General features: G+C 45.5%; 1 protein-coding gene across 2 annotated transcripts in view; it reads left to right on the forward strand.

Annotated features, from left to right (window-relative positions):
- Positions 1 to 490: 490 nt before the first annotated feature.
- PPM1F (protein phosphatase, Mg2+/Mn2+ dependent 1F) overlaps positions 491 to 12,664 on the forward strand; it is a 41,614-nt gene continuing 29,440 nt past the window's right edge. Inside the window, exon 1 of one of the 2 annotated variants that reach the window (XM_037878466.2) lies at positions 491 to 953. In XM_037878466.2, coding sequence (XP_037734394.1) covers positions 778 to 953 — 176 coding nt within the window. In that variant the 5' untranslated portion in view covers positions 491 to 777. The remainder of the gene's footprint in view (positions 954 to 12,664) is intronic. The other variant, XM_037878467.2, reaches the window with a different exon arrangement.

Consider the following 12,664-nt stretch of genomic DNA (forward strand, 5'->3'; position numbering starts at 1 on the left):
CTGGCTAGCCTGCTTTCCAGTGAAAAGTTTGATCCAGTCCTATGCTCTGTGCTGGAGGATCAGCGTTTTCCAGTGCAAAAGGGGCAGGCCGCCAGCCCCAGCAGCAGCCGGGGCCCAGACTGGCCATGAGGTGGTGTGAGGCATTTAAAAAATCCTTTGCAATATTTTGTTTCTTTGATGGAAATATTGAAAAGGGGGAGGGGGGGGGGGAAAGGTTCTCGAGGTCAGCCCGTGGCCGCCCCCCCCTCTTGTCCTTGGCCAATGCTTAATTTGTAATGAGAGAGGTGCTGGGGCTCAAGTAATTTTTTACATTCATAGCTGGTGCAGCAAGCCCAGAGCGGGGGGTGTGGGGGGGTGCTGTGAACAGCCCTGCCCAGAGGTGCCGGGGCTCATCCCTGGCAAGCCAGGCTGGCGCAGACTAAGCCCTGGCCTTGTCAGAGCGGCAGCGGGCCCGCCCCCCCTGTGTAAACGCCCCCCGCAGTGAAGCCAGAGCTCCCCTCCCACTTCCCGCCCAGTCAGCTCGCGCTGCCCCTCCAGCAGCTCCTGCCCTTCCCCCAGACACCAGTGACCCCCCCCCCCCCTCCCCACACGCCAGCCGGGTGGCTCCTGGCCCCGCCCCCGGAGGCCCTGCCCCCTCCTCCGCCCGCCCCTTCCCTGTTGCCCTTAAAGCGGCCGTCACGGGCGGTTGGTGGCCTCGCTCCCCCCTCCCCCTCCGGCGGTGGCGCGTGGCGCGCCCCGCTCCAGGCAAGGCGCCCGCCGGGCCGTACCAACGCGGCTATGGCCTTGCCCGCGGAGGCGGCCCGGGGCGTCCTGGGCTCCCTCCTGCGGGACTTCCCGTCCCCGCTGGGCTCGGAGGATCCCCTGCCCTGGAGCGCGCAGGGCAGCGCCGCCCTCAGCAGGGCCGAGGCGCCGGGGGAGCTGGCCGAGTTGGCCAGGAGCTTCCTGGGCGGCAGGTGAGAGCGGGGGGCTGCCAGGGGGCTGTGCCTGTCAGCCGGGGCGGGGGGGGCTGCCAGGGGGCTGTGCCTGTCAGCCGGGGCGGGGGGGGGGCTGCCGGGGGGCTGTGCCTGTCAGCCGGTGCTGGGGGGGGGAAGACAGTAGAGCTGGGGGTGGGCTGTGCCTGTCAGCCGGTGCTAGGGGGGGAAGACAGTAGAGCTGGGGCTGTGCCTGTCAGCCGGGGCGGGGGGGGCTGCCACGGGGCTGTGCCTGTCAGCCGTGGGGGGGAAGTTGGGCTGCGATGGGGCTGTGCCCGTCAGCTGTGGCAGGCGGGCGGGAAGGGGGGAAGACAGTAGAGCTGGGGAGGGGGGGGGCTGTGCCTGTCAGCCGGGGTTGGGGGGGGTTGTGACTGTCAGCCGGGGCGGGGGAGAGGAAGACAGTAGAGCTGGGTGGAGGGGCTCTGCCTGTCAGCCGGGGCCCGGGGGGGAAGACAGTAGAGCTGTGGGGGTGGGCGGGGGGGGGGAAGACAGTAGAGCTGGGGGGACTGGCGGAGGGCTGTGCCTGTCAGCCAGGGCTGGGGGGTACAGTAGAGCTGGGGAGGCTGTGCCTGTTAGCTGGGGCTTGGAGGGCAGTAAAGCTGGGGGGAATGGGTGGTTGTGCCTGTCGGCTGGGGAGAACTGGAGGGGGCTGTGCCCATTGGCTGGGGCAGGGGGGACACAGTAGAGCTGGAGAGGGATGGGGAGGCTGTGCCTGCCAGCCAGGAGGTGGCTGGGGGGACAAGGATGCCTGTGCCCGTCAGCCGGGGGCTGTGCCCACTGCACGGGAGGGGAAGGAAAGGAGGGTGTTGTGCCCACTGGGGACAGGGGCTGATAGTGGGGTTTGGGGTTTAAATAATGTGGGTGTATGATTGGGTGGGTTGGCGCAGGAGAGCGAGGGGCTGTACCATGTCTCTTTTCTTATGCCCATGGGTTGGGGCACATGCTCTGTTTTCGGGAAGCACCGAGTAACTGGCTCTCTGCTCTATGCACTGGTGAAAGCTGAGCCATGTGTATTGCGTGGACACTTCCAACTTTACATGATAGGGTTGGGAGACCCTGTGTCCAGGGTGCCTGTGCAGGCTTGACAATGCCCCTTAAAGTCGTCTGGGGCATGAATCAGAAAGATAGTAACCCCATGGTAAGCAGTGAAACTGGTACAGGGTGACAAAGGTGTGCAGAGCTCCATTGGTGTAACTGCAGAGAGTGAAGCTCCATGCGTGGAAACAGGAGTAATGGCGAGTCTAGGATAGGAAAATGTTGCTATCACCTGTTGAGTTGCACTGGTGTTCACCACACTGGGAGCTTTAGGTGGACTGGCATGTGTGATTAGACTTGCTCTGAGCCAGGTTACATGACATAATACACCAGCATCCTATTTGCACTAGGATTCCTAGTGTTGCTAATGTCCGTGGAACTTAACAGATGTGCGGGATGGTAAGAAATCTTCAGAAAACATCTCTAACCTTGACAGGGTCCTTGCTATTGTTATTGTGCTATCTACTGCTTGAATTGGACTAAGTTTAAAGAGATGCTGTCTTGAAATCTAATTAGTATTAAAAAAACAAAACAAATGTAAACACAAGGTTTTTTAATACATATGCTCCTCTGACCCCTGCCAACTTTTGTGATTTTTACAGTCTCATTTTCTTTTTCTTTTTCCTTTGTGACAGATGCACATAAATGGGGGAAACTAAAAGTCCCAATCCTCCAACTGGATTTAAGCGGGTGAGCCTGCGATTTCAGAGTGGGTCTCAGTGGGTGCTGTGTTCTACCCGTGTGTAGATCCAGTTGCAGGATCAAGGCCTAAATGATTGACTCGGCATGGAACACAGCTCACTATGCACAAAGGGCTGTCAAATGCACAAAATAAACTGAAAAAACACAATTTTTCAGACTTACCCAAGCTGACTGCAGTTGAAGTATGATACTTCTAACTAGAATAGATACAAATATTTAGACAAAGTTGACATTGTCATTTTCAGCTTCCAAGATTGCAGTTCTTAACAGCTTGCCATTATAAACTTATGCTGCTTTGATGATCCTACATCACAATTTCAAGGGAAATATTTTTTTCACCTTGATTCTAATTGGTGGAGGCTCCTTCTCATAGACTCATAGATTTTTAAGGCTTGAAGGGCCTATCATGATCATACAGTCTGACCACCTGCACACTGCAGGAAACAGAACCTCACCCACTCACTCATGAAGGAGGCCCATTAACCTCTGGCTTTGTTATTGCTTTATAATTTAATCAGTAAATGATGATTCTCTACCCAGCCAGAACAACCACATTATTTTATTGATGTAACCCTTTGACCTCTGATTCTCTTCCCTCCCATTGTCTGCCTGCCTGTTTGTTACATTTCTGTCTCTGGTAAGCACTTCAGAGTAGGGACCATATTTGATATGTTCTGCAAAGCACCTACCACAGTGTGTGCTTTATGGAAGGTAATAATTACAGGGGACTTGGCAGAAGAATATTGTGGATTTATGTGGATCTTCACAGGTCTTCTAAATAAAAAGATGGCTTTATGCTGTCAAAGCAGCTAGGAATTAATGAAGTGAAGAATGAGAGAAAATTAAGATTGCTTCCATTTAGGTACACACACCTCCCTAACGTGTAAACTGTGTATCCAGTTTTCGGGTGGGTGTTTGGGGGTGGTGGGATGACATTGGGTAGGGTTTTCAAAAGCGTCCAGATCATTTAGGAGTACCAGTCCCATTAACTTTCTTAGGAACTTTTTCTCCCAAGTCACCTAGGTGACTTTGAAATTCACACCTATTTGTTCAATGACATACCCAAGGCCCTAAAAGTAATCTGATTTGGGACTATCCTGGCCCCACTGTAGTGCTCTGACCTCTAGACCACATTTGTCTCTTTGACAAATGCAATGATTTTATTTTCAGCAGTTGAGTGCATAAAAAGCATAGCCTTGAAAGGATGTAAGTTTTCTCTGCAAAAGTCAAACATTTTAACATAATCCTTTAACTGTTTTTTAAAAAATGCAACTACAATATATTCCTCTAATATCAGTGGCCTAAAAGCTGCAATTGTCAGGCTATTATGGCTGGTGTATTAGATTCATACTTTTGAGCTTTCCAACACCAAAAATGCAAATTAAGTCTCCGATTAAGGTCAGAAATGAAAAGTAGTGTAGTGATCTCAAGACAGTCCTCATTTATGAACTTGTAACTGAGCTGTCTTTGATCAGAGCACTGTTTAATGAAAGTGTTGTATTTTTAAGTTGGATCTGAAATACATGGTGTGTGGTGTGATTTCTAAACTGTTAGGAGATTAGAGTAGTTTTGGATGTGCACTTTATGGATCCCACCAATGCACAGTGGTGCATGTCTTGAACAAACACCCAGCCAACTAATCACCAAGTGAACCAAGATGATGTTCCTAAAAGGAATTCTATGCAGGAAAAAGGAGGTTTCTGTGTTTTGGTCACTTGAAAAAGAACTAACTTTTAGGAATTGGGGCTTCTGCTGGTTATAGCTGCAAATTCAGTACTGTTCTTGTGTGAATCAGTGAAAGTAGAGAGTCCATGCTGCTTTTGCAGTGCTTTCAACCTATCTGTCACTCATGCTGTTTACACAGAAAGGAGCTTTCCCCGTCCAGTAGCAGAATTCTTCACATACCTGCCCTCCAGCCAATTGTGATTACACAGCCTACGTCTGAGAGTTCTTTGAGTCCCACAACCTCATTCTAATATCCCCCCCCCCCCCCCGGCTTATTTATTCCTGGTCTACTGCTAGAAAAATTATAGAATTATAACATTCAAAAAGCAGTCGGAGAACCCTTCAATCTCTTTGGTCACTCAATTACAGACCTAAAAGTGGCAATTCTTCAACAAAAAAACTTCAGAAACAGACTCCAAAGAGAGACTGCTGAATTGGAATTAATTCGCAAACTGGATACAATTAACTTAGGCTTGAATAAAGACTGGGAGTGGATGGGTCATTACACAAAGTAAAACTATTTCCCCATTTTTATTTCCCCCCCTCCCCCACCCACCCAACCCTACTGTTCCGCTGACGTTCTTGTCAACTGCAGGAAATGGCCCACCTTGATTATCACTACAAAAGGTCTCTCTCCCCCCCTCCCCCCCCCCCCAACCGCTGGTAATAGCTCACCTTACCTGATTACTCTCGTTACAGTGTGTATGGTAACACCCATTGTTTCATGTTCTCTGTGTATATAAATCTCCCCACTGTATTTTCCACTGAATGCATCCGATGAAGTGAGCTGTAGCTCACGAAAGCTTATAGCTCAAATAAATTTGTTAGTCTCTAAGGTGCCACAAGTACTCCTTTTCTTAATACAAACTAGGTATCCTTTAGAGCGCACCAGTGGATCTGCACACAGCAGTAGAGGACTTTACAGATCACACCTTTCTGGTGTGCTTTGCTGCACCACATAGACAAGCCCAGAATTCATGGACTGGCAGCATCCTTGTTTCTTGAGATTGCGTCCAGTGTTGCTGTTTAGCAATCCAATGCAAGGAAAAACACTTGTTGCCTCTGGAGGGAGCCGTGTTTGGACATCCACCAGTAGGAGAAGGGTTTCTGTGGCACGGCTTTTGAGAGGAATGAGTGGAAAACTAAATGGGATTCTTCAGGTTCTATAAGGGACTCAGGACCACCAGTTTTGCAGTTTATGGTGAAGAAGCAGCTAGCTAGCTCAAGCCCAATCCAACTCTTGCTCTCAATACGCACTGTTGTCTTTATAGATGGCGCTATGAATAATAGTTTTATATAGCTCTGTAGTTATACAAATCAAATACTTTCCTTGTCTGAGAGATTGTGCAGTCTGAGGCGTTGATCCTGTAAAGACTTGCATGTGGGTTTAACTTTATACACTGTGAGTAGTGCGATTTAAGTCAACAGGATTGTTTGCATTCTGCCAAGTTAAACACATTCCTAAGCATTTGCAGAATGAGGGCTTGTGAGAACTTAAATAATACTCTGATATTTTTTTGTAGAATTTTTATTTGAAAAATATTTCCAGGTAAAAGCCACCTGCCATGAAGACTTATAGAAAATGGGTCAATGCGTAAGGAATCCAGAAATGCTTTCCAGTAGCTTTAAAGGTTTTAATTAATCTGAAACTTTTTTAATTTACACATACTAGAAAGTAAAGTGAAGTGTGTCCCATCCTAGTATAGAAATGTTTCAGATTCCCTTTTCAAAGGAGCTGAAATTTATTAGAAGATGGTGGCTCTTTGGTTACACACAATATAAAACACAAGCAGGCTTCCTGTTTGAAGAGATTCTACTACAATAATTCCTGTGAGACTCCTCCTAATTTCCTGTTTTGACTGTCTCCCCAACCGCCAATGCCTTTCTGACTGTTTTTTTGGTTTTGTTTGTTTGCCAGTACACATTCACCACCCTGTTGATGGTTTTCAATAAATGTCAAATATTTCTGTTCTCAATAAGTGTTTGTCCTCTCTCTTTTCCCTTCAGTTAACGTTACATTTCTTTTCCAGGCATTCTGGTTTCAGAAAAACACTTTTAAAAGGAAAATCTAAATTATTTTAATTTTGCCTCAAGATTAATTGTGACACCATTTCCACTCTTTCACAGTAACGCTCTGATCCAGCATTCCCGTTTTTCAAAGGGCGTGTTATGTGCTTTTTGTCTATTATTTCACCTTTTTCCCATTGCATCCCGATTTATTTTCCCTGACCGGGAGCCAAGTATTACTCAGAGATATGCAGATTGTCTTCTGTTATTGTCTTCTTTTCCTTCTGAGAGGAAAAAATAGTGCTGCCATACATCTGGTACAGAGTACAGTTGCACTGGGGGAGAGAATAACTGGAAGTGCCTGGAATTATCTCAGAACTGGAAATAAGTCTTGGGGCAGGAAGGAAAATTATGCTTCTGACACTTGAAATCTTCAGTCCTTGTGCAACGTGAGCAAAATTTTCAAAAGCACCTAAGTTACACTGGGACTTAGGATAGGTGCTTTTGAAAATTTTACCCTATGTGTATAAATTGAAAGTCAATAAATAGGCTTCATTAGGCTTTTAAATACAAGATGGATCCTAGTCACTCTTGTGGTTTAGTCTTGATTAGCTTGTGATGTCTACAGATTCCTGGAATGTATTCCAGTGACATTATTTTTTAAACGAATTATATTTTAAATCCATAATAAAATCTGCTGCTCTAGGCCAGGCTGATAGAGCTGCCTATTAAAGTTGCCTGACATTTCCTGTTATAAGCAACTGACAACAGGGTCTTTCTTATAACTTTGCCAAATCTTAACCATTCGGGTTGAAGTTTTCCATGCTGGGTGTCTACCTCAGGATGGATGTTTTGGAAAACTTTAGCCAAAATGGTAAAGCAGTTTCCAAGAATGAGGCTAGGGAAAAATGTTTTCCCTATGTTAAGTCCAGAGATCTTTTTTTTTTTTTTTTTTTTTGAAAAGCTGTAGCACCCCCCATTACTTGGTAGGAGGGACTTGCAATTGGGCAGGAGAGTGGTTTTTGTGTTTGGGCTTCTTGCTGTCCCCATGAAAATCTGCCCACATTTGGCCAAGTTATAAGCATGTGAAAAATTGCACATGCTCTTTAGAGGTGACTTAGATTTTAGCAGTTAAATTCCCTAAAGAGCCAGTACACAGAACTCTAACGCACGGCAGAGCAGGACTTTTTCTGCAGTTGCAGCTCTGGGCTGCTGAGAGCCATATTGTGCCCCAGAACTGAGAGCAAAGATACTGTCTCTTTCTTGGGTTCTCAGGGCCAAACTGCACCCCCACCCCCCCCAATGCTGGGCCCAGGTAATGTGGAGGAGGAAGCTACCTGATCTGAATGCAAAGAGGAGAAGAGTCACACCTATGCAGGGAGAGCAGATTGGGACAAGGAGCTTGAAGGGGAAGGGGGCTGTGAGCTGTGGGTGGGGGAGGGGAGGAATAACTGTGACTGTCTGGGAAAGGAAATGGACTTGGAATCAGGAAGAGAAATAGGATCACAGTAGCTCTGGGAGCCAGTAGGAAAGGGAGGACTGAGATGCACTGGCTGGGCAAAACGAGACTGGAGCTGAGAAGTATTTGGACAAGGGGAAGGAGGTGATAGATCTGATGAGGAGCCAAGGTGCAGAGAAGGAAGATTGTGATAAGGAGCTGGAAGGTTGAGAGGGAAACTTGGGATGCCTGGGCAAGGAGAGTGGGACAGGAATTCTGGACGAATGAGGCAAGGACTTGCTATGGTAAAAATAGTATGTTAAAAGAACATTATTCCGGTTGTAAGGCAAGCACTCAACAATTAGGAAATGTGAGAATTAAGGTTGTCAGTGTTTGCTTTTGTGTAATTATGTATATAAAGAGAAAATGATCTCTTGTCCCTATCCCTCCCCTGAATCCTCCTTAACGGCTCCTTCTCATACCTCCTTTTTTGGGTGATGCTGGTAACTTTTTTTTGACACAACCTCTGCTTTCAGTAGCACTGTGATCCAGTAGTTTCAGTATATGTGTATGTGTGTATATATATACACACACACACACACATATTGCGACAAAGTTCCTGCTTTACCTTAGTGGGTCTTGCACTTATTGGCGGATTTGCTCACCTTGGAGCTTCATGGCAGCCCTCAGCTTGGCCGTTTTTCTGAACCCACAGTCCAGGTCGACTCCTCCTGTGTCTGACCAGGAGTTGGGAGGATTTGGGGGGAACCCAGGCCTGCCCTCTACTCCAGGTTCTAGTCCAGGGCCTGTGGAATGCAGCTGTCTAGAGTGCCTCCTGGAACAGCTGTGCAACAGCTACAACTCCCTGGGCTACTTCCCCATGGCCTCCTCCCAACACCTTCTTTATCCTCACCATAGGACCTTCCTCCTTGGTGTCTGATAATGCTTGTACACCTCAGTCCTCCAACAGTCCGTGTTCTTGCTCCCAGCTCCTCACACGCACACCACAAACTGAAGTGAGCTCCTTTTTAAAACCCAGGTGCCCTGATTAGCCTGCATTAATTGATTCTAGCAGCTTCTTGATTGGCTGCAGGTGTTCTAATCAGCCTGTCTTAATTGTCTCCAGAAGGTTCCTGATTGTTCTGCAACCTTCCCTGTTACCTTACCCAGGGAAAAGGGACCTACTTAACCTGGGGCTAATATATCTGCCTTCTATTACTCTCCTATAGCCATCTGTCCTGACCCTGTCACAACATATAGTACAGTAATGCAAAGTATTTAGCGACATTACAAATATCGTAATGGAATGTAGTGGGCGTACCAACATTGTTTTCACAGCAAGCCTTTAGAATAAGAGTGACTCATCCAGGAGTTACAGATTGTGGGTGATATCTCACGTGAAGCATGACTTTACAAACCATTCTTTCTGTATTTGGTGGGAACAGCTGTACTCTGTAGTAGCATGATTGAAGGAAATCATGGGATTAACAGAAATGGCTGCCTCTTTTAGAAATCCCATTGTTCACACTAATCAATGGTATTGTTGGAATCAGAAGCATCTTTTTAGAGTCCTGCACACAAGATGAAAATGACATAAATGGTAATGTGATGTCATTTATTAACACAGCTTGCTAAAATAACCAGTGCATTTGCAGGTCTATACTGCGGGGCTAAGTCGACCTAAGTTACGTGAATAACGTAGCTGGAATTGACGTACCTTAGGTCGACTTATTGCGGTGTCTACACCGTGGTGGGCTGAAGGGAGAAACTCTCCCATCAACTTACCTTGTGCTTCTCGTTCTAGTGGAGTACCGGTGATGATGGGAGAGTGTTTGCCAGTCGATCTAGTGGGTCTTCCCTAGACCCAAGCGTCGATGCCCCAGTAAGTGGAGACAAGCCCTAATAGTTGTTTGTGGCCAATGAAGCACAATTTTGCCTTGGCTGCTTCCACTTCAGACTTGCAAAGTTAACTTTTTTTTATTGCAGATGATTTATCCATAATTAATATGTACTAAAATTCCTTTACCACCACAGGTGGGTTGGGATTAATACAATTATAGTGAGTATATTCATATAAAACATTATTGTATTCCCTCTGTCATCTTTCAAACTGGTATCTTTGTCGTGATGAGATGGAAAAGTTCCACATCAGAACAGCTATGAGATTATCAGTTTTGCCAGAAGAAATGTTCAAAAGTCATTTAAGCCATGTTATGTTTTCCAGCTTTTCTCTGCAAACATGAGGACTAGAAACTTACTTCATTTTTTTAAATGGAAGTGGAGATCTCTGCTAATCGTATGCTTTCAGGGGATTTAAGTATAACATCAAATATCATGAGACTCATGATCATGAGAATTGGTAACACTGGATATTGCTTGGTTTGGAGCTCTTGTTTGGATTAAATCTGAACACGTGTTTGCATGATATCAGGAGATCAGCATCTAAATTGGAGACACTGTGCTGTTTTCTGTTGGGGACAAAAAAAAAAAATCTTAGGGTATTGGGATTGCCATCTTAGATCAGTGGCTTTATCATAGTCCAGCTTTCCCCCATTTCTCAGGAATAAGTTTAGCTGGTTTCTGCACCAGAGTTCTTTATGTACATTTGATGGCTGGCAGCAGATAGACTGAGCTGTGTAATATTTCCATTCTTGCCCCCACTCAGCTTTGGCCTGTGGAAGTTGAATAAGAATTTTGCCTCTGGTAATGCTATGCTTGTGTTCACGTATTAAATAGAAACGCACAATAAATTATGAGTTGCATCCAGAGAAGAGCAGATTGCTAAAAAGGATCTCTGGTCTTGGCAGACACAATGTAATATAAATGCTGGTGCCATCGAGCCAAGTAAGTAGCTAAATTATATCAATTTTTCCATGTTTAGTTTGATTTCCTTTCTATTTTAAACACACAAAAATATAGACCATTTGTCCATCTCTTTAAATTTGGCATGGCTCAAGCTGTTGCTGTGCATGATGTGCTGACCACTTCTTCCCTAACTAGGAGCAGCTTTCCAGGCTGGCTGATGCCATGCTCAACAAGGCCTTTGGATATGGTCGTGGAAAACTGCAGAGTTCAGCTGCAGCTGTAATTTCTTGCCCCCTACCTAGACCCAAATGTTTGCCTGTGTCAACTTCTGAAACATGCTTACTGCTGAAGGAGTTGGTGGCAGGACAATACTATAGAACTTGATACTGACAAAATAATGCATAATTGAGCGCTCCGCACAGAGTAGCGCTCATCAGTACAGGTAACTGGTTTCTGGCAAACTTGACCCATGGCAAGTAGAAAACAGAAAATAGACTAGACAGCTCACCTAAGAAGTGACCAATGCACTGTGAGATTCTGTGAACTGCCAGAAGTTGTGTAAAATAGATTGATTTATTTTGATCCTTGGAAAAACTAATTCAGTTTTCCACTTGTAGAATTTGCAGGCTCTGCTCCAGTAGTTTGTATGAAATTACTCTGCTTCTGTTGAAATCGTTATCTTAATGTTATGTTCCACTTCTGAACAGTGCCATTTAGTTCATAGCCATGGATGGGTGGCTGTCTTGGGGCAGGGTTTCTACTGCAGAGAAGTCTCTACATGCATCTGTCAGTTACAATTTTGAACATTCCCAAGGGGGAGGGGATGCTTCTAAGTTAAGAGAGCCAACCCCCATGTGACTCTTAAAATGTTAATTGATACATAGCAATTCTGTGCCCCACACCACTTGCCTTAAGGCTTGGGCTTCACTTTATGGCTCACAGAGGGAAGGTTAATAACAGATGTTACTGGGTTGTTGTTTTTTTCCCCAGGGAGTTTTATTATCTCTCAACCCCTTACTGTGATCAATAACCTGTCACCATCTAGGACTTGGAATCAGACTTCTTCAGTGAGAGCTGTATTCCCCTTGGAATTGACTCAGCAGAGAATGGATGAGGTGGGAAGGGCGGGGATTGTTTGTCCCCTCCTCCCCAACATGTTATGTGTGTTTGAGTTTTGTTGATCGTGCTCTTGGGAATGAAGAGGGAATGGTGGGTGGTTCTTTAGTAGTATCTACTTTCTATAAGGCTGTTATCAAAATATAGATATTTCAGCCAGCAATAATAGAGATTCTGAAGATCAGACCCTGAAGTCTAGTCTTTGACAGTTTTGTCAGAAAAGAATCCTATGGTGATTATTTTATTTTTCCAGCTGGATGAAAATCATTCTGAGAGAAGATGAAAATTCTATCTTTAAAATCCCTCATTCTCCTCCTTTCCCTGTGTGTTTTAAAGACCAGGAAAACATTGATCACAAAAGTCAACAAGTGGGCTGCTGAAATTGTGTAGTAATCATTTTCTGTCATCTAGGAACATTCATCTGTTCTCTTTTTGACTGATGTTTGTATCTTGCCTAGTACAATAGGGCTCCAACCTTAATTAGGGCATTTGGGTGTTACCACAATATAAATAGGTAATGACCATTAGATTCACTTGAATGAAAATGTTCTGAAGTTAATTACAAGGCAGGAGGGGGAGGAATATTTTATTAAAGACAGCTTTTGTTTCCTAGACGATTTCTGATCTGGAAATGCTGTCACTTCCCTTCCAAGCAGAGAATCCATCTACACTTTTTCAGACTGCCCCCGCCAATCTTCTGTTCTCTTAACAAAAACTTCTGTCTAATATATTTAGACTTTTATACCATGCTCATCACAGCAGTATTAGTGTGACTCCATGTATTTGAACATCTAGAATAGCTCCATATGAGTTTCTTGGACTATGGCAAGTGGCCAGCATACCATTCTCTGATATATATGTCCAT

Source organism: Chelonia mydas, chromosome 15 (assembly GCF_015237465.2).
Source record: "Chelonia mydas isolate rCheMyd1 chromosome 15, rCheMyd1.pri.v2, whole genome shotgun sequence".
In the NCBI taxonomy this organism is placed as follows: Eukaryota; Metazoa; Chordata; order Testudines; family Cheloniidae; genus Chelonia; species Chelonia mydas.